The sequence below is a fragment of the Microcaecilia unicolor genome, chromosome 2 (genome assembly GCF_901765095.1).
Source record: "Microcaecilia unicolor chromosome 2, aMicUni1.1, whole genome shotgun sequence".
NCBI classification, from domain to species: domain Eukaryota; kingdom Metazoa; phylum Chordata; class Amphibia; order Gymnophiona; family Siphonopidae; genus Microcaecilia; species Microcaecilia unicolor.
The window spans coordinates 111,115,361-111,133,819 of record NC_044032.1 but is presented as its reverse complement, the minus strand read 5'-3'; the positions used below and the strand labels follow the sequence as shown (position 1 = coordinate 111,133,819).

Sequence of the window (18,459 nt, the reverse complement as noted above, 5' to 3'; positions counted from 1 at the left end):
CAAACAGAAAACTTCATAACTGAAGCAAAATCTCACAATCAAAATAGATGCATAGCTCTCTTAAAATGCTGCCCTTCCAGTTATCTAATATGTGCTGCCTATATATTTTTGTGGGTGTGGTGTCTGAAAAATGATAGGGCATCTACTTTTGGCTCAAATGTCAAAAACAGTTGAAATATAAGGCTGTATATCCCTAGTTTTAAATCAGGGCCGACAGGCAGTAATTCTTCACCCAACAGTGTGATTATTCCCTACATGCTCAAAAATTGAAATTTATAATTATCCTTAGGTCTCAGTTTAAAACATATAGGGGGGGGGGGGGGGCCAATGTTAAGCATGATTTTTTTTGGGAGGGGAAGAGAAATTATATCTTAACTGAAAAATTTCTTTCCATTAGTCCTTCCCACTATTCCGGAACCTGTGATATAGTTGTACCCATCAACCAGCAGGTGGTGATAGAGAACTAAAAACTGAGCTAAGACATATCTCTCGCTAACCTAACACTAACCAGCATACGGATGATCAGAAGCAAATGCTGGCGCTAGAGGCTGTTAGCACCATACTAGCGCCGGCGTTTGCTACCGCCCCATGATCAGAGTTCCCGAGCACGTGAAATAACGCACTTGAGGGCTCTGAACGCAACTAGCATGCAAATGCATGCAAAACAGGGCTAAACCTATTCATCTCCAATGATCAGGGACTAGCGCGCCAAAGATTGGGTTGCTGGCTGTGGCAAACCCTACGCCAGCTCCGAGCTGACGTTAGGGTTTGCAGACCATTGGGAAGGAATGGTGAGCCCTGTCCAGCATTCATTTGCATGCTAGCAGGCCCCCATTCCCCCCACCCGAAACCGAAGACCCCCCCCCCAGCGACAGGGGGGCTGGAAGTCCAGTAGACCTCCGGTACCCCCTGACGATGCCCCCCAAGTTGAAAGAGGACTGGAGATCCAGTGGGTCTCCAGTGGGTCTCCGGTACCTCCTAATTCCCCTCAGCATTTCTAAAAGGTCCCTGGCGGCCCAGTGGGTGACCAACCCCTCCCCCTCAGCGACAGGGGGGGCCTGAGGTCCGCCGGACCTCCAGTCCCCCTGACAAAGTTCAGGGAGGGCTGGAGATCCGGTGGGTCTCCGGCCCCCCCCTAACCCCCTTGCATTAACAAGGGGTCCCTGGTGGTCCAGTGTCAATCCCCCACCCCCCACCTTGAGTTGGAGGAGGGAGGTAGCCTGCCTCCCTCCTCTTCCTTGGACGACACCGCCTGCAAAATGGCGGTGCCCAGCCCTGCCCAGTGTATCCTCGGATGCACTGGGTGGGGCTTCACACCATTTAACAAGTGGGGGAGAATTGTGCTGAGTGCATGCTCAGGCACAATTCTCCCGCACTTCTACCCCATGATCAGAAATAATTGCGTGCTTAAATTGCATGTCATTATCTCTGATCATAGGTCTAATAACGCCCAGCACTGTTCCAGCATTATTTTTAGAGCGGTTTGGAACAGCGCGGGGCTTTTGATCATCTGCCTGCAGATGAGCAAACGTGTGGACCTCTCTCATCTCTGGACAACTTGTAGAGAAAAAATATACAGAAAGCACCACCAAGTTGTCAGTCGTTATTTGACCCATTACTTCGCTCCAACTAAACATCTCAGAAACCTCAGGCGAGGCTCTGAAACACTGGAAAGGACTAATGGAAAGAAAATTTTCAGGTAAGACTTAATTTCTACTTCCATTACATAGCTTCCCACTATTCCAGAACCTGTGGGATATTCAAAAGCAATCTTCCAAGCAAATCGCAATTTCCAAACCCGTAGTGCTTGTCATAGGTATGCAGCATCGACCATGTCGCTACCTTACTACTACTTATCATTTCTATAGCGCTACTAGATGTACGCAGCAGTGTACATTTGAACATGAAGAGACAGTCCCTGCTTGACAGAGCTTACAATCTATTTAGGATAGACAAACAGGACAAAAAAGAGATAAGGGAATTACTAAGGTAGGGAGATGATAAAATAAGGGTACTGAACAAGTGAGTAAGGGTTAGGGGTTAAAAGCAGCCTTGCAAATATCTGCTGGAAACATAGGGTTACCATACATCTGGGTTTCCCCAAACATGTCCTCCTTTTCAGGGGACTGTGGGGGGTCTGCATGGTTTTTTCAAGCCTGCCCGTTTGTCCGGGTTTCTGGGCTGGGCTGGCTGGCTTCCCACCTGAGCCTCAGGGTGCCCTCCCTGAACCTACCTTAATGCGCCCTTGTGGTCAAGTGGCCTCTTCAGGGCAGGAAAGAAACCCACACTCTTTCCTGCTCACTGCCGCTTCAAAATTACTACCGAGACTTCAAGTGGGGGCCTAGTGAAACTTCCGAAGAAGTCTTGCAAGGCCACCGCTTAAAGTCTCAGCAGCTATTTTGAAGAAGCGGTTGCAGCGAGCAGATCAGTGGCAGTGGGCAGGAAAGCCAAAAAGCAAGAAGCTGACAAAAGAATCAGTTGGGACTGCTAGATGACCGAGGGGTAAAAGGGGCACTCAGAGAAGACACGGCCATGGCGGAGAGACTAAATGAATTTTTTGCTTCTATTCACTGAGGAAGATGTGGGAGAGAACTGATGCCAGAAATGGTATTCAATGCTGACGAATCAGAGAAATTGAATCAAATCTCTGTAAACCTGGAAGATTTAATGGGGCAATATGACAAATTGAAGAGTAGCAAATCACCAGGCCCGGATGGTATACATCCCAGAGTATTGATAGAATTGAAAAATGAACTTGCAGAACTATTGTTAGTAATATATTATTTATCCTTAAAATCAAGCACTGTACTGGAAGATTGGAGAGTGGCCAATATAACACCGATTTTTTAAAAAGGGTTCTAAAGGTGATCAGGGAAATTACAGACTGGTGCCAGGCAAAATGGTCAAGACTATTATAAAGAACAAAATTATAGAGCATATTCAAAAGCATGGATTAATAAGACAAAATCAACATGGATTTAGTGAAGAAAAGATAGAAAACAAGAGAGTAGGGTTAAATGGTCAGTATTCTCAATGGAGAAGGGTAGATAGTGGGGTTCCACAGGTGTCTGTGTTGGGACCTCTGCTTTTTAACATATTTATAAATGATCTAGATATGGGAATAACTAGTGAGGTAATTGCACACAACACAAAGTTATTCAAAGTTGTTAAATTGCAAGAGGATTGTGAAAAATTGCAAGATGACCTTACAAGGCTGGGAGCTGGGCATCCAAATGGCAGATCATGTTTAATGTGAGCAAGTGCAAAGTGATGCATGTGGAAAAGAGGAACCCGAACTATAGCTACATGATGCAAGGTTCTGTGTTAGGAGTCTCCGACCAGGAAAAGGATCTAGAAGTCATCATTGAAGATACTCTGAAACCCTCTGCTCAGTGTGGTGTGCTGGCAAAGAAACCAAATTGAATATTTCTGGTCACTGCATCTCAAACAAGATATAGTGGAATTAGAAAAGGTACAGAGAAGGGCGACAAAAATGATAAAGGGGAAGGGACGACTTCCCTATCAGGAAAGGCTGAAATGGCTAGAGCTGTTCAGCTTGGAGAAAAGACAGCTGAGGGTAGATATGATAGAGGTATATAAAATAATGAGTGGAGTGGAACAGGTAGACTTGAATCGCTTGTTTACTCTTTCCAAAAATACTAGGACTAGGGGGCAAGTAATGAAGCTACAAAGTAGTAAATTTAAAACAAACCAGAGAAAATATTTCTTCACTCAACGTATAATTAAACTCTGGAATTCACTGCCAGAAAATGTATTAAAAGCAGTTAGCTTAGCAGGATTTTAAAAAGGTTTGGATAGCTTCCTAAAAGAAAAGTCCGTAAGCCATTATTAAATTGGACATGCAAAAATCCACTGCTTAATTCTAGGATAAACAGCATAAAATGACCTAGATTGGCCACTGTTGGAAACAGGATACTGGGCTGGATGGAGCTTCGGTCTGTCCCAGTATGGCAACACTTACGTACTTATGGGATTCAGCAAAGCATTTTATCTACTCCTGAAGTAAGTGTGAGAATGAATGGTAAGCTCAAACAGTGTTATCCCTAAAGTATGCCTTTCCTTTCTTAAGTACTGATTTGTTGCTTCCCAACAGTCTCAAAGCATGAATGTTAGGCAATTTCACTATGAAGCTGCTTGTGGACAGTGCTTTGCATATACGTACTTCCCTTGTAAACACTAGACCTGTCAGAACCACGAGGTCACTGTCTGAAATTCTTCCTAGTCTAAATTTCATAGTAGCCAAACCATTCAGGGAGAGGTCTGGTCAGCCTTTCCAAATTCATGTTATACCCCCTTCCCCCCCAGAGTCCATTGCAACATGTCATCGATCACTAAGTAATCAGAATTTCAGCATTATACCTGAGGACACAAAGACAGAGTTAGTAGATTAGGACCATCTAGCCCACCGGCTCTGTGAATTTGTGCTTCCCTCTGAAACTGTCACAGGACCAATCTCTAATCTTCTCTCACCCTTGCCCTGCTGCCAAGACTCCTTTAAGGCCTCCCCAAGCATGCTTGCATTCTACCACAGTTTTGGTTCCTAACACTTCTGCTGATTTAAGGGTGATTACAGGAGAACTTCTTAAACTATAGTAATAGCAGCTTTATAGCAAAATTAAGAGAGCTAGAAGGCAGAAATATCCGCTGTATGTAACCTTGTAATCTACAGTGCGGTGCACAAATGGCATATCTATCTTTAACATTCAATGGTCAGAGATATCATTGTCATTATGAACATTAACAAACAAGCAAACAGCATTTTTCATGTAGTATTTCCCATTACTGCTCTAGCACAAACATTCTGCAGGAAATTATCCAGAGATAATGACTGGGAATGTGTCCAACTCATTGTTTGGATCCTGGGAGTATAGTTAGAGCACAAAGCTTCCACGTGCATTTGTCAGGCAAACATGACTTCTGAACACACTCCTTCCAATCTCTTTGGTTTCTCTCTCTCCACCCCCAAACCTTGATAAGTGTTAGAGAATACTCTACCTTCTACATATTCCATCACCATGCACAAGTGGCGTTTGGTCTCGAAGGAGCAGTACATGCTGACCACAAAGGGATTTTCTGCAAATGTCAGGATATCCCGCTCCACAAAGACCTGCTGGATCTGGTTCCTCAGGATCAGATTCTGTCTGTTGATCTTCTTCATGGCAAACCTCTGCCTTGTTTCTTTATGACGTACAAAGTAAACAGCCCTGAAAGGGAAACACCCAAGACAAGAAAAAGAAACGAGTCTGTCATGTCTATGTTTAAATTAAGGATCAACACAGCATGAAGCAACAATAGCATTGAATCTCAAGCAATAAAGCTAAGTGCAATGCAACACAAAATTCTTATTTACGAGAAACTAAAAATATTTTGAATTAATTATTGCAATTATTGCGGCCCTAGTTGAAATTTATACAGGGTAGTTTATCAGGGGTTTTTGCCTATAGAACTTCATCGAGAATTACCTAGAGTGGGTTTTTTATGCCTATGATGAAGAGAAGACCGGATGGTCTGTTTTAGCTCCGACGGATTGATGTTTGATCTGGGAGCTCTTTGAGGCTTTTCCCCACATACTATTATAATTTTGTAATTTTGTATTAGGTGGAAGCTTTAATATTGTAGTTATGTTTAAATTAAGACACACTGAAGCCTGCTTCACACCAAATACCCAAAGATTCTCCCTCCATGTGACTGCCTCCATCTCTGCTGAACATAAAATTAATCCCAACTGCATTCTTCTAAAAAAATAAATAAAAAGCTACAAGGAACGTCATTTGAATTAGTTGTGTAAGTAGGCCTGGAAGTGGCTGATCTACAATCATAATTAATGTACAACAGTACTTCAGCACAGCTGACTGGAAAGTCCATCTTTGCTGAGCTACATCTACAGGGTGGATTATGCTGATTTCCAGGGCTGATATTCTGTATGACTGGAGCTGACAGGTCCCCTTCTGGCAGCAGTCAAGCAATCTGCTAAGTCCCAACAGCAAGGAAAACTCAACCAAAACTGCTTCCTAACGGGACCTCAGACAGAGAATGGAAGTGCAACAAAAATACTAAGAAAATGTAAAAAAAAAAAAACTTGTCTCCCCCTTTATGATATTAATTTATTAGCCTGTGTGGGTATATGAACGGTGTAGATGATTTCTTAAATGGAACAGTGCAATGGTAGTGCAGTGACCCTTGTTCCATAACAAGATGGGACCAACAACGACAAGAGTTACCAAATGAATTGATGATTTCTAAAATTGATGTCCCTTACCTAACACAAAATTGCTCTTGTTAAAGACGCATGTGAAAGCCTGCTTCTTCTCCCAAGCTTTTAAATGACAATATAATAATTATATTCTATAAATATGAATGTAAATGCAAAAATTCTGCCTAAGTACTATTTGCCACATACCCACTTAACTTACATAGCTCATGTATGCATAGGGGCATACAAGGGATGGAGTCTGGGTTAGACACAGAGAATACTATAAGTTAGGCAAGTGCCTGCTGCATTTAGATACTTGCACTTATGCAAGCTTTGTGGCTGGCACGTGCAGGTGCCTAAATGTTAGTTAGGCATGCCAATACTGCTTTACACTAGTATTCTATAACAAAACCTAGAAGCCTAGATTCCTTTACAAAATAGGCTGCTACTGTTTTCTTTTTTTCACCTCTTTCTTTTGGAACTCTTTTCTCCTTTGACTGTCAGGGCTAAACCTTCATTTAAAAACTTTAAAACTGCGCTGAAAACCTGGTTATTTCAACAAGCCTATAACACAAACTCCTGAGAGGGTTTACTGCTTGTAGGGCTTTCACTGACCTTTTATCCTTTCCTCCCTCTCTTCCCTTTACTCAATTATGCCCCTCCTTCCCCTGATCCCTATAGTTTGTGTGTTTGATCCCTGCTTGCTATTCTATGAATGAGGTACATCTTTCCTGTCAAAAAATGGAGTTCTTTTTCCACTTTTTGTTTTGATCATTTTATGTACACCGCTCAGGTCTGATAGTTAGTTCGAGCAGTATATTAAATTCTAATAAATAAATAAATAAATCCCTCAGTGCACTTAAATTGATACACCCAATTTTAAAATTGCCCCTTTACCCCAGAATTCCATAAAAGTCGCTATAAATTGCACATGCACTTTAATTAACCAGCTAATTAGCGCCAATAACTGGCTTAACAACCAATTATTGGCACTAATTATCTTTAACTGAAATATACGTACCTAAAATTTATGGCAACACTTATGTACTTGGGATTCTGAATGGAATCTTGCTACTCTTTGAGGTTCTACATGGAACGTTGCTACACTTCGAAATTCTGCATGGAATCTTGTTATTCTTTAGAATTCTAGAATCTTGCTACTCTTTGGGGTTCTACATGGAATGTTGCTACTATTTGGGTTTCTGGCAGGTACTTGTGACCTGCATTGGCCACTGTTAGAAACAGGATGCTGGGCTTGATGGACTTTTGGTCTGTCCCAGTGTGGCAATACTTATGTACTTATGGGCGAGTTCAAAAAGGGGGTATGGAAATGGGAATGTCATGGGCTGAACGCTTTGTTGTAGAATGAGGGGGATACACACCTAATTTAGGCAGATACATTTGCACCACATTTCAGTTGGTGCAAATGGCTATCCCTAAAGTTAGCTGCTATTTCTGGGTATAAATGCTACTCTATAAGCCATGCTAACTTTAAGTGCCGTTTATAGAATAGCCCTTTTTTCAGCAACAACGTTTTTTGCCCCATATACAGAATTCACCTCTATTGGCTAGCCAGTCACAGAGAAGTTGTTTAACACCAACTACACACACCACAGAAAGATGAGATTACTGCAAAGCTAAGTTAACTAAGATCAGTTATACACACCTTATTCAGCTGTACATGCTTCATCATATTAGTCACTCATTTTTATCTATTGCAGCTCCTTTTTTTTTAGATATCATTTATTTTATTTATTATTTATTTGTAGCATTTGTATCCCACATTTTCCCACCTATTTATCTCAATTTAACACCTTTATCATGAAAATGTTTTCCATGTTTACTATAATGACATTGCATTCCATTATATGAGTGTTTTAAGGCGAACTGCTACGTTTTCCTGCATTGTTTTAGTGTACACTGACCTGATTTACTCTATCATTCTTTTTACTATGATAGAGTAAGTTTAATTTGCTATTCTAATTGTGTACCACACCCACATATGCGCATTTTTCATGGCGATACATGTAATTATAAATTGCTTGTATCCAACTACACTGCAAGACCGCCTGGGTGAATGTTTTAAAAAATGTGGGAAATAATACTTGTACTGTTATTAAAAGGACTTACTAGACTGCCAATTGTAAAATATCTAGGGGGTTTTACAACCTAATTCAAAATTCATTACAAAATATAAAATGCAAGTTAGATTAATAAATACCATATGCAGAAAACTGAATTTTAGCATGCTCCTAGTATTTTTTTCAGACATCTTTCATATGCCTGGTGCGCATAGAGGGGCATAATCGAAAGGGGCACCCAAGTTTTCCTGAGGACGTCCTCGCAGGACGTTCTGGCGAAGGGGCGGGGCAACCCGTATTATTGAAAAAAGATGGGCGTCCATCTTTCATTTCGATAATATGGTCGGGGAGTGGAGGAGTGGCCTAGTGGTTAGAGTGGTGGACTTTGGTCCTGGGGAACTGAGGAACTGAGTTCGATTCCCAATTCAGGCACAGGCAGCTCCTTGTGACTCTGGGCAAGTCACTTAACCCTCCATTGCCCCATGTAAGCCGCATTGAGCCTGCCATGAGTGGGAAAGCGCGGGGTACAAATGTAACAAAAATAAAATAAATAAAAATAAATCACAAAATTTAGGTCGACCTTAAAGATGGTCGTCTTTAGAGATGGTCGATTTTTGGCCATAATGGAAACCAAGGATGCCCATCTCAGAAACGACCAAATCCAAGCCATTTGGTCAGGGGAGAAGCCTGCATTCATAATCCACTGGTCCCCCTCACATGCCAGGACACCAACCGGGCACCCTAGGGGGCACTGCAGTAGACTTCAGAAATTGCTCCCAGGAACATAGCTCCCTTACCTTGTGTGCTGAGCCCCCCAAAACTCACTCCCCACAACTGTACACCACTACCATAGCCCTAAGGGGTGAAGGGGGTAACCTACATGTGGGTACAGTGGGTTTCTGGTGGGTTTTGAAGGGCTCGCATTTACCACCACAAGTGTAACAAGTAGGGGAGGGGATGGGCCTGGGTCCGTCTGCCTGAAGTGCACTGCACCCACTAAAACTGCTCCAGGGACCTGCATACTGCTGTGATGGAGCTGGGTACGACATTCGAGGCTGGCATAGAGGCTAGCAAAAACATTAAAAAAATGTTTTTGTTAGGGTGAGAGGGGTTTGGTGACCACTGGGGGAGTAAGGGGAGGTCATCCCCTATTCCCTCCAGTGGTCATCTGGTCAGTTCGGGCACCTTTTTGAGGCTTGGTCATAAGAAAACAATGGACCAAGTAAAGTCGCCCAAGTGCTCGTCAGGGACACCCTTCTTTTTTCCATTATCGGTCGAGGACACCCATGTGTTAGGCAAGCCCCAGTCCCACTTTCGCTACGCTTCCGACATGCCCCCGTGAACTTTGGTCGTCCCCACGGCGGAAAGCAGTTGAGGACGCCCAAAATTGGCTTTCGATTATGCCAATTTGGGCAACCCTGTGAGAAGGAAGCCCACCTCCTGATTTGTGTCGAAAGATGGGCGCCCTTCTCTTTCGAAAATAAGCCTGATTGTGTGCACGTGAAGGCCTTAATGAGCATGCTAAAGTTCACTGTATAGCCCCTTATAGCAATCCTCATGGTGTCAGTGTTTCCCAAGTCCAGTCCTGGAGTATCCCTTGCCAGTCAGGTTTTCAGGATATCCACAATAAATACTGGACGTCTCCAACATACCTGGAGCAATTTACAGAATACACTGTAATCAATAGAAATCAAACAAAATTAAAACATGGAAAAGAAAATAAGATGATACCTTTTTTATTGGACATAACTTAATACATTTCTTGATTAGCTTTCAAAGGTTGCCCTTCTTCATCAGATCAGAAATAAGCAAATGTGTTAGCTGACAGTGTATATAACAGTCCCTCATAGATGGCCTAGCAGGGTGGGTAGGAGATGTGCATGGGGACTTCAAAGCATTCCATAGTCTAGCAGGCTGTTTGTGGGGAGGGGAGGGGAGGGTGATAAACAGTGAAATACAACTTATGGTTTATAGTGGCTAGAAAACCCAGATCCTTGTTAAGTCCTGTCCGTTGGGTGTCAAAATATTCAATCATTCTGATTTCAAAGGTTTTACGTTCCTGTATTGTTTTAAAGTTACCTTTCAGTATTCTCACTATGAAATCACTGGTACGGTGTCCTGGTTCTGTAAAGTGCTGTCCCACCGGGGTTGGGGCCCTACTGGCAGTATTGTTCATGTGATGTCTATGTAAATTGAATCTGGTCTTAAGCATCTGGCCTGTTTCTCCAATATAACAACCTTCGTTGCATTTTTTACACTGAATGATATATACCACATTGGAAGATGAGCATGTGAAAGATTCCTTTATGTTGAATATCTTTCCTTTGTGAATGACTGTGGGGTCCTGTGAAATGTTTTGGCATAGTTTGCAGCTAGATATATTACAAGGACGTGTGCCTTTTGTCACATCTGTGGCCGTGACCACCCTCAGCCTTACCTTCTTTCTGGGGGTCAGCAGCTCTGCTGGCTTCTGTCTATGTTTGTGTTAGTCTTGTCTCTAGTCTCTGCGCTGATTATCTCACTAGACCTCACCTGTGTGGGCTATGCCTCCCTGCCTGGCCAGTTTCCAAGATGGCTTCCATCTGTTCTGTTCCAGCTTCCAAGATGGCTCCTGCTTGTCTTTCCTGTAGGCTCACTTCCTATGTGTGTCAAGCCTCTCTTTGGGGTCAGTATACTTCCTGCTTCTATCCTGCTGCTGGTGACTCATCAGTGAGAGCCTTCATAAGGAAGTGCTGTGCTTGCAGTCGGGGCCTTTGTATAAGTGTTATGCTCTTAGGCCAGGTCAGGTTAGTAAGTGTCTGCTGCACTACTGCTTAGCCTCTCTCTGGGTTCCAGCCCAGTTTCTTTCTGTGTCTGTGTCTCTGTTGTCCTTCCGTGGGGGGTCTTCCCTGCCACTGTCTGTCTGTGGACTGCGGGTCCTTCCTGGCTTACCCTGTGTTTGGGGTGAAGCCTCTGTTCCTGGCTTACTCTGTGTTTGGGGTGAAGCCTCTGCTCCAGGCTTACCCTGTGTTGGGGTGAAGCCTCTGTTCCTGGCTTACCCTGGGTTGGGGTGAAGCCTTTGTCCGGGTTTGTTCTCTGTCTGTGTGTGTGAAGCCTCAGCCTTTGTGGGTTCCCCAGTCAGTGTGTGGAACAGCTGTGGCTTCAGACCCTTGGCCTGTTCTTCCTGGTTACTCTGTTTGCTGTGCTGCCTGCCCAAGACCCTTGGCCTGTTATTCCTGGTTTGCTCTCTTTACCCTGAACCCTGCCTTGCCTAGCCTGTGTGCCTACCCTGCTTGTATATCCTGAGGGTATATCCTGAATCCTGTATCTGTCTGGCTAGTGTGTATTTCCTGGGTGATTATTCCTGTATTCTGTCTCACCCTAGCTAGAGGGTTTACCCTGTGGGTATTCCCGGATCCCCGTTCTACCTAGTGTGTTGCTGCCCTAGTCCTTGCTCCTGCTGGCTTCTGTACGCCTTGTGTTCCTTGGTCTGTCTTCTGGGTCTTGCTAGTGGCTGTGCAGCAGCACACTGTCTGAGTCTAGTTCCGTGCCCTGTCGCCCTCGTGTATCCCAGACCCACGGTGGCTAGGTGCAGGTGAAGCTGTTCCTGTCTCGTCTGTTCTAGTTGCCTGCCTTGTACTACTCCAGTCCAGAGTTCCACTACTGCTCTTCTGTGTTTCCAGTCCCGAGGTGGTCTTTCCTGCCGCTGCCGCCCCTCAGCAGTGGCCCAAGGGCTAACTCCAGTCATGCCTCGAGGACCTGACAGAATGCCAAGGCCCTCGAGAACGCAACACCTTTCTGTTCCCTTTCAGTCTGTGTTGGCAGTTTACTTCTGATAAGCTTGTGTTTTAAGTTGGGTGGCTGTCGGAAGGCCAGTACTGGTGGGGATGGGAATATTTCCTTCAGTAATTCATCCTCCTGGAGCAAGGGTTGTAGATCTCTTATGATTTTCCTCAGTTTTTCCAGCTCTGGATTGTATGTCACTACCAGGGGGATCCTGTCTGTGGTTTTTTTCTCTTTGTACTGTAGCAGATTTTCCCTGGGTGTTTTGAGGGAGGAGGCAATATTTTTGGAGATTATTTTGGGGTTGTAGCCTTTCTGTTTGAAGGATGTAGTCAGGCTTTTAAGGTGTCTGTCTCTGTCTCCTGGGTCAGAGCAGATACGGTGGTATCTTGTGGCTTGGCTGTAAATGATGGATCTTTTTGTATGTGCAGGATGGAAGCTGGAGTTGTGGAGGTAGCTGCATCTGTCTGTGGGTTTCTTGTATACAGATGTTTGTATACAGCCGTCACTGCTTGAGACCGTGGTGTCCAAAAAATTGACTTTTTCTGGGGAGTAGTCAATTTTAAATCTGATTGTAGGATTGTATGTATTGAAGGAAGAGTGAAATTGTTTCAGAGATTCTTCACCCTCCGTCCAAATCATAAAAATGTCATCGATGTACCGGTAGTATTTTAGGGGTTTGGTCTGGTGTGTATTCAGAAATGTCTCTTCCAGCTCAGCCATAAAAAGGTTGGCATATTGGGGTGCTGTCCTGGTGCCCATCGCAGTGCCCATTATTTGTAGATAGATATCTTAACACCACATTACATTATGAGAGCAAGTTTATAAATATTTTTCTGAGCACAAAGTGATTTATGCAGGGGAAAGATGTCTTATAAAATTACGCAGCCATTTATTTGCATAGCTTAATTGGAACTGGATTGTATGAATGTATTTGATAACATACTTGGGAACACCTACAAAGAGTAATTTTATAACAGGTCACCTTTGTGGTCATCTCAGGAGCTGGGGTAAATGTGTGTGTTTGATAAAGAACGTGTGTAAACAGTGACCACACCCATGCCTGAGTCACGTACAAGTACACAGGTATCTGTATATATACTTGTACTCATGGAATAATTTATAACCAGCATTCTAGGCGCATATATTGGTATAAACATGTAATTTCCCCATTATATGGGAATTACTATAGATCATGAGAGAATTCTCCAGAGTTATTGAGGGGAGGATTCTGAGGTTGTGGGTGGTAAATAAACCAGCCCAAGGGGGTGGGTTCCAGGGTAAGCTGCAGAGGGAAATGTTTTTGGTTGTTGAATGACAGTAGAGGAGTAGTCTAGGAGCAGTCTACTTTACCAATCTCAGATAGTTTGAAACTTCTAGGGATCACAATTGATCGACATTTAACATTGGAGACTCAAGTAACCAACACCATAAAGAAAATGTTTTATTCAATGTGGAGACTCAAACGAATAAAGCCATTTTTTCCTCATGACGTCTTCTGCAGTCTGATACAATCAATGGTCTTAAGTCAGATGGATTACTGCAACGTTATATATGCAGGATGCAAGGAACAACTACTCAAGAAACTACAAATGGCTCAAAATATAGCAGCTAGACTGATCTTTGGAAAACCCAAATTTGAATCTGCAAAACCACTTCGAGAAATTCTGCACTGGCTCCCCATTAGAGAACGAGTAGCCTTTAAAATATGCACACTAATCCACAGGATAATCTTCGGGGAAGTCCCAGAATATATCCTCGAGTTAATTGACTTACCACCCAGAAACAGATCCAGTACCTCAAGATCATATCTGAACTTACACTACCCAGACTGTAATGGCCTTAAATACAAATCAATTTACGCCTCCAACTTTACATACATAGGCACTCAACTATGGAATGCCCTCCCCAAATCAGTAAAATCTACCCAGAACTACCTAAACTTCCGAAAATTATTGAAATCAGTATTGTTTAAGAAGGCTTACTCCCCAGGTTTAACTTAACTTGAATTAACTATAAATTAAGATCCAAGGACAACAATTACCTGTTATTATCTCTTGCCTTTTTGTTGCTTGTTATTTTTACATCTTATTCTCAATTTGTAAAATTATTCTTCTTGCACTGTAGCCTTACTACAGATTTATGTAAGCCACTTTGAGCCTGCTATCAGTGGGAAAATGTGGGATATAAATGTAATAATAAATAAATAAATAAATAAATAAATAAATAAATAATAAATGCTAGTGTTGGGGACTGCACGAGGTATTTGGTTGCCTGTACCCCACACTGGGACCCTTGGAGGAGAGGGGGGAGTCCTGGATGGGTTCAAGAAACTAAGGTTAACCAAAGAAGTGGTTACTGCAAATTCTAGCATTAACCATGAAGTGGAAGAGTGCTCCAGGTGGGAAATAGGGGATCCCAGCCTGGGAACAGGAACAGTGAAATGCTGTTCGGAGCCAAAGGTGCTACCTGGAGAAGTACTTCTTCGGAGGAGAGGAGGCAGATAGACAAGGAGATCTGCTCCAAAGAAGATCTGCTTGTTGCAGAAGTGCTGTAGGCATAGCCTTAGATTGTTTCAACCAGAAGGCATGGGTATGGACAGGAGGATCTGTAAATATGTACATACTGTAGGATTATAAATTGCATTTAAGAACATACACCATATACCTAAGTTTGCTCTACTATCAAGTTGGAATAGAAATTGACTGTTTTGTTGAAAGAGGATTTGAACTGCCTGTTCTAGAATATTCAGTAAAGGTCTGTTATTTTGCATAACTCTCTGGACTAGGATTTGTTTTTTTTTCAGTGAGTGAAACTTATTTAATCCCAGACTGGTAAAGGAAAGGGAAAAGTAAAGAAGAAATAAAGCCCCAGCTCAAAACCCTATGGCCTTCCAGATTTGTATCCAGCCCCAGCTCAGCATGTGTTACTAGAAAAGCAGTAGTGCTTTTAGGGACTTGAGATCTTCTCCTTTCTTTGTGGCCCTGGTCTCGAGTGCTCCTGACCCGCGATGAGCTAGCTGGTGTCCGGACCGTGTATGGTGAAACCAAGGTTACACACACATAAAAAAAGGTGGTGAATTCGTGGGAATGGTCTCCCAGTGGACATGTTTGAGAAAAAGACTGTATCTGAATTCAAGAAAGCTTGGGACAAGTACACAGGATTTCTGAAGGAGAGGAAGGGGATAGTAGATGACATGGATGGGCAGACTTGATAGTCCATATGGTCTTTACCTTAATTTTTCTATGTTAAATAGCCTTTATCCAAATTATCCATTTAGAGTACATGCATCTATAGATCTATTTTTCCAGAACTAATATTCTAAATTTCTGAGCCAATGGTAAATGCTCAAGTGCTGGTACATACCACGATATCCAGGTGGCCATATAGCTAGGTGCCAAACCATGCAAAAAATTAAAAATAAATACTAAAATCTTAAACTGCAGCCTAGCTTTAGTTTGTATCAATCACATGAACACATTATGCCTTGTCTTTACTGGCTTCCTGCATGTTGGTACCTCAGATTCAAGATTGTGGCTTTAATTTTCAAGGTCTTACACCATATGATGCTCCTAGCCACCTTAAACTTGCTCTCAAAGCAATATGTTTGAAAGATATGTGAACCAAGGTTTGTCATTTAATCCATTTTCACCAATATTGCACCTTAGGAAGATCCATTTGTGCTAAGAATCAAGTGCAGGCTTTTTTTCATTGCTAGGCCCCTCTTACGAAACTCAGTCCTGAGACTAGAAAGTGATCTTCTCCATTTTAGTCAGCAGCTTAAGGCACATTTATTTTTCAGCAGGGTATTTTGTGCTGAAGGATTTTTGTCTTCAGCTTTATTTATAGGTCTTGCTATGTGCCAAAATTATGACCTATGTAACCTTAGAACTCCCACTTGAATTTTACAGCAACAAAAAACGTATGAAGTATTTGTGGTTTGTGTATTTGTTTTTGTTTTTATTTTGTGGTCTTGCTAGCTGCTTCACATGTTTCGCCATGATTTACCTATAATTTTCAGATATGCAGAATATAAATATTTTTAAATAAATAAAACTAATGCCTTGCTTTATATCTGTGGGTGGGTTAATGTAGGAAAACTATGCATGTATATTTAAAACGTCAATATATGCATACAGTCTACTCGAACCAGATCCTGAGTGCACCTCTCAAAATGCCCATTTTTCTTGCTGGCCCAATACATATTTACCCATTTACTGGATAGTTTTATCCACAAACGGTCCCTAGGAAAACCACCAAAACTATTCACATCCAATTGCACCTCCAAATTTGCATGAACAAGAAAATGCTTGTATGTGCATAAAAGCAAAAACGTATCCAGAAAAACTCTGCTTGCTGTCAGTAAAACATGCAAAATGAAATTATTTAAGTCCTTTAACTTGCACATTTTCTTAATCTCTGACTGCATTTCTTGGTATTTAAGTATCTTTTTCCTCTCCATCTGATTCAAAAATGACACACATCTGTAATCAATGAAATTCTTGACTCGGGGCAATTTCTCCAAGTAGGTTAGTTTTGTGTTTAACATAACAGGAATAAACCTTACTCCTAAGCTAGGGCATATGGAATATGATCTCAGTCTTTCAAATTTATTGCTAATGCTTGCTGTAGTACTTGCATTGTGCCAAAGGGAGTTTTTCTTTCTGGAGTTCATAAGATGTAACATGTATAGGCAACTCACCCAGGTGCACTTGGAAGTTCTTTCTGATCAAGCCTGTGGCACCCAAAACAATAGGAGATATTTCTGTCTGTCTCTGCCACATTTTCAAGATCTTGGACTGCATTTCTTGGTACTTTACTTTTTACTTTAAATTTTCTCTTATGAATCGCTAACATACCCCATCTTTGGAATTTTCCCTCTCTCCATGTGATTCACTGCATGATTGCTTGGGATTGATACCTTTATAATCAATATCACTTTGGTGTTTTTCTCTTTTACTACTATATCTGGTTTTATGTTGGCTTCCTTGCATCCAGCTTTCTATCAGTCTGGATGAAGATGTCCCAGTTTATCATAACCTCGTTATTTTCCATAATTCTCTTAAAATAATGATTCAATGCTTTTCTGATTCAGCGATGTGTTTGTAAAGTTTCCAATGGATAAGACAAGCCACGTTATGGCGCCTTTCTTATAGAAATTTTCTGCCATCAGAAGTCTGCAGCCACCTATTAGATGATTAATCATTTCTAGCTCTCACAAAATCTACATACGTCTGTTCCACCAGTATTTTTTCTAAATGTGCTCTGAACCATCTCATCTGTAATCCACAGTTCTGGGATGCAACTATCAATCTCTCATTCTTAGGTTTCAATTCACTTCTCTGTAATCATTCATGTGTCCAGTTCAATGAACAGCTCCTGAATTAACACTTTGTAACGTCCATTCTGTTTATACATTTGCCACTTGTTTCCTTTGTTTGGAGATCTAATCCTTTTTCAAATCCTGTTGCTTCCTTTCATATGTGCACTGATGGATTCTAACTCATTCTTACTGATCATTAGAATGCTTGTCCAAGTTTAATGATGTAGACTGACTCTACGCTTTCTGTGCATTTGGGTCGGTTGATGCTGTTAAGTAGGTTTATGATGGTAACTCTGCCTGTAAAATCTCTCTCTTTGAGGCCAGTTCCAACTTTGGCTCTAGGAATGTAAAGACTTGGCATACCCTGATTCTTTTTGTTTGTACAGCCAGCTTTTAAAGATATTTAAGTCCAAGATGGCCGCCGAATAGGACGGACGCGTTTTCTCTCGTCTCTCTCTTACCTGAAAATTCCTGTAATGCCGAAGAGAAGGGGAAGGGCTGCGGCGACTGCCTCCCAGCAGACGAGGAATCTACCCCCTCTAGGCTCGATAGAGCCTTTCTTACAGAGGGCCGCAGGCATGGCAACACCGTCGATGGGCAGCCCGCTTGTCCATTCACTAGATGGAGATAGTGCTTTGAACACAGGGCTGGAAGTCTCATTGAGCCCCGACGGTAGAGACCCGCCTCCACAACCAATCGGAAGCAGTTCACCGACGATGTCGTACCCGACCGCGAAGACCGGAGAGTCATGTAGCGGAGGGGAACGGGAGGCAATTCAATCCTCGTCGGTAGGTTTGGGAAGTTTGTTTTCCCCTACCTTATCTGCCTCCGTAGAAAGAAGAACTGATGAGGAGACGGCAGGAACAAAGGGAAATGTAAGTCAAATTCACATTGGAACAGAAGAGTTTTTTCCCTTTAAAAAACCTACTGAAGTAACTTTAGACAATCTTTGGCAACTAATTGTGGACCTTGGTAAGGCTTTATGCCCACAGATGAAAAAGATCTCAGAAGAAGTTGCCTTAATAGATGGGAAACTTAAGGAAGTAGAAATTAAATTTAATTCTGTGGCCTCACAAACT

General features: G+C 42.3%; 1 protein-coding gene across 3 annotated transcripts in view; it reads right to left on the bottom strand.

Moving 5' to 3' along the window:
• The window catches only part of MAST4 (microtubule associated serine/threonine kinase family member 4), a 905,366-nt gene that overhangs the window by 69,083 nt on the left and 817,824 nt on the right, over window positions 1-18,459 (bottom strand). For all 3 annotated transcript variants that reach the window (XM_030193210.1, XM_030193211.1, XM_030193212.1), the window contains one exon: window positions 5,017-5,225. In XM_030193210.1, coding sequence (XP_030049070.1) covers window positions 5,017-5,225 — 209 coding nt within the window. The remainder of the gene's footprint in view (window positions 1-5,016; window positions 5,226-18,459) is intronic.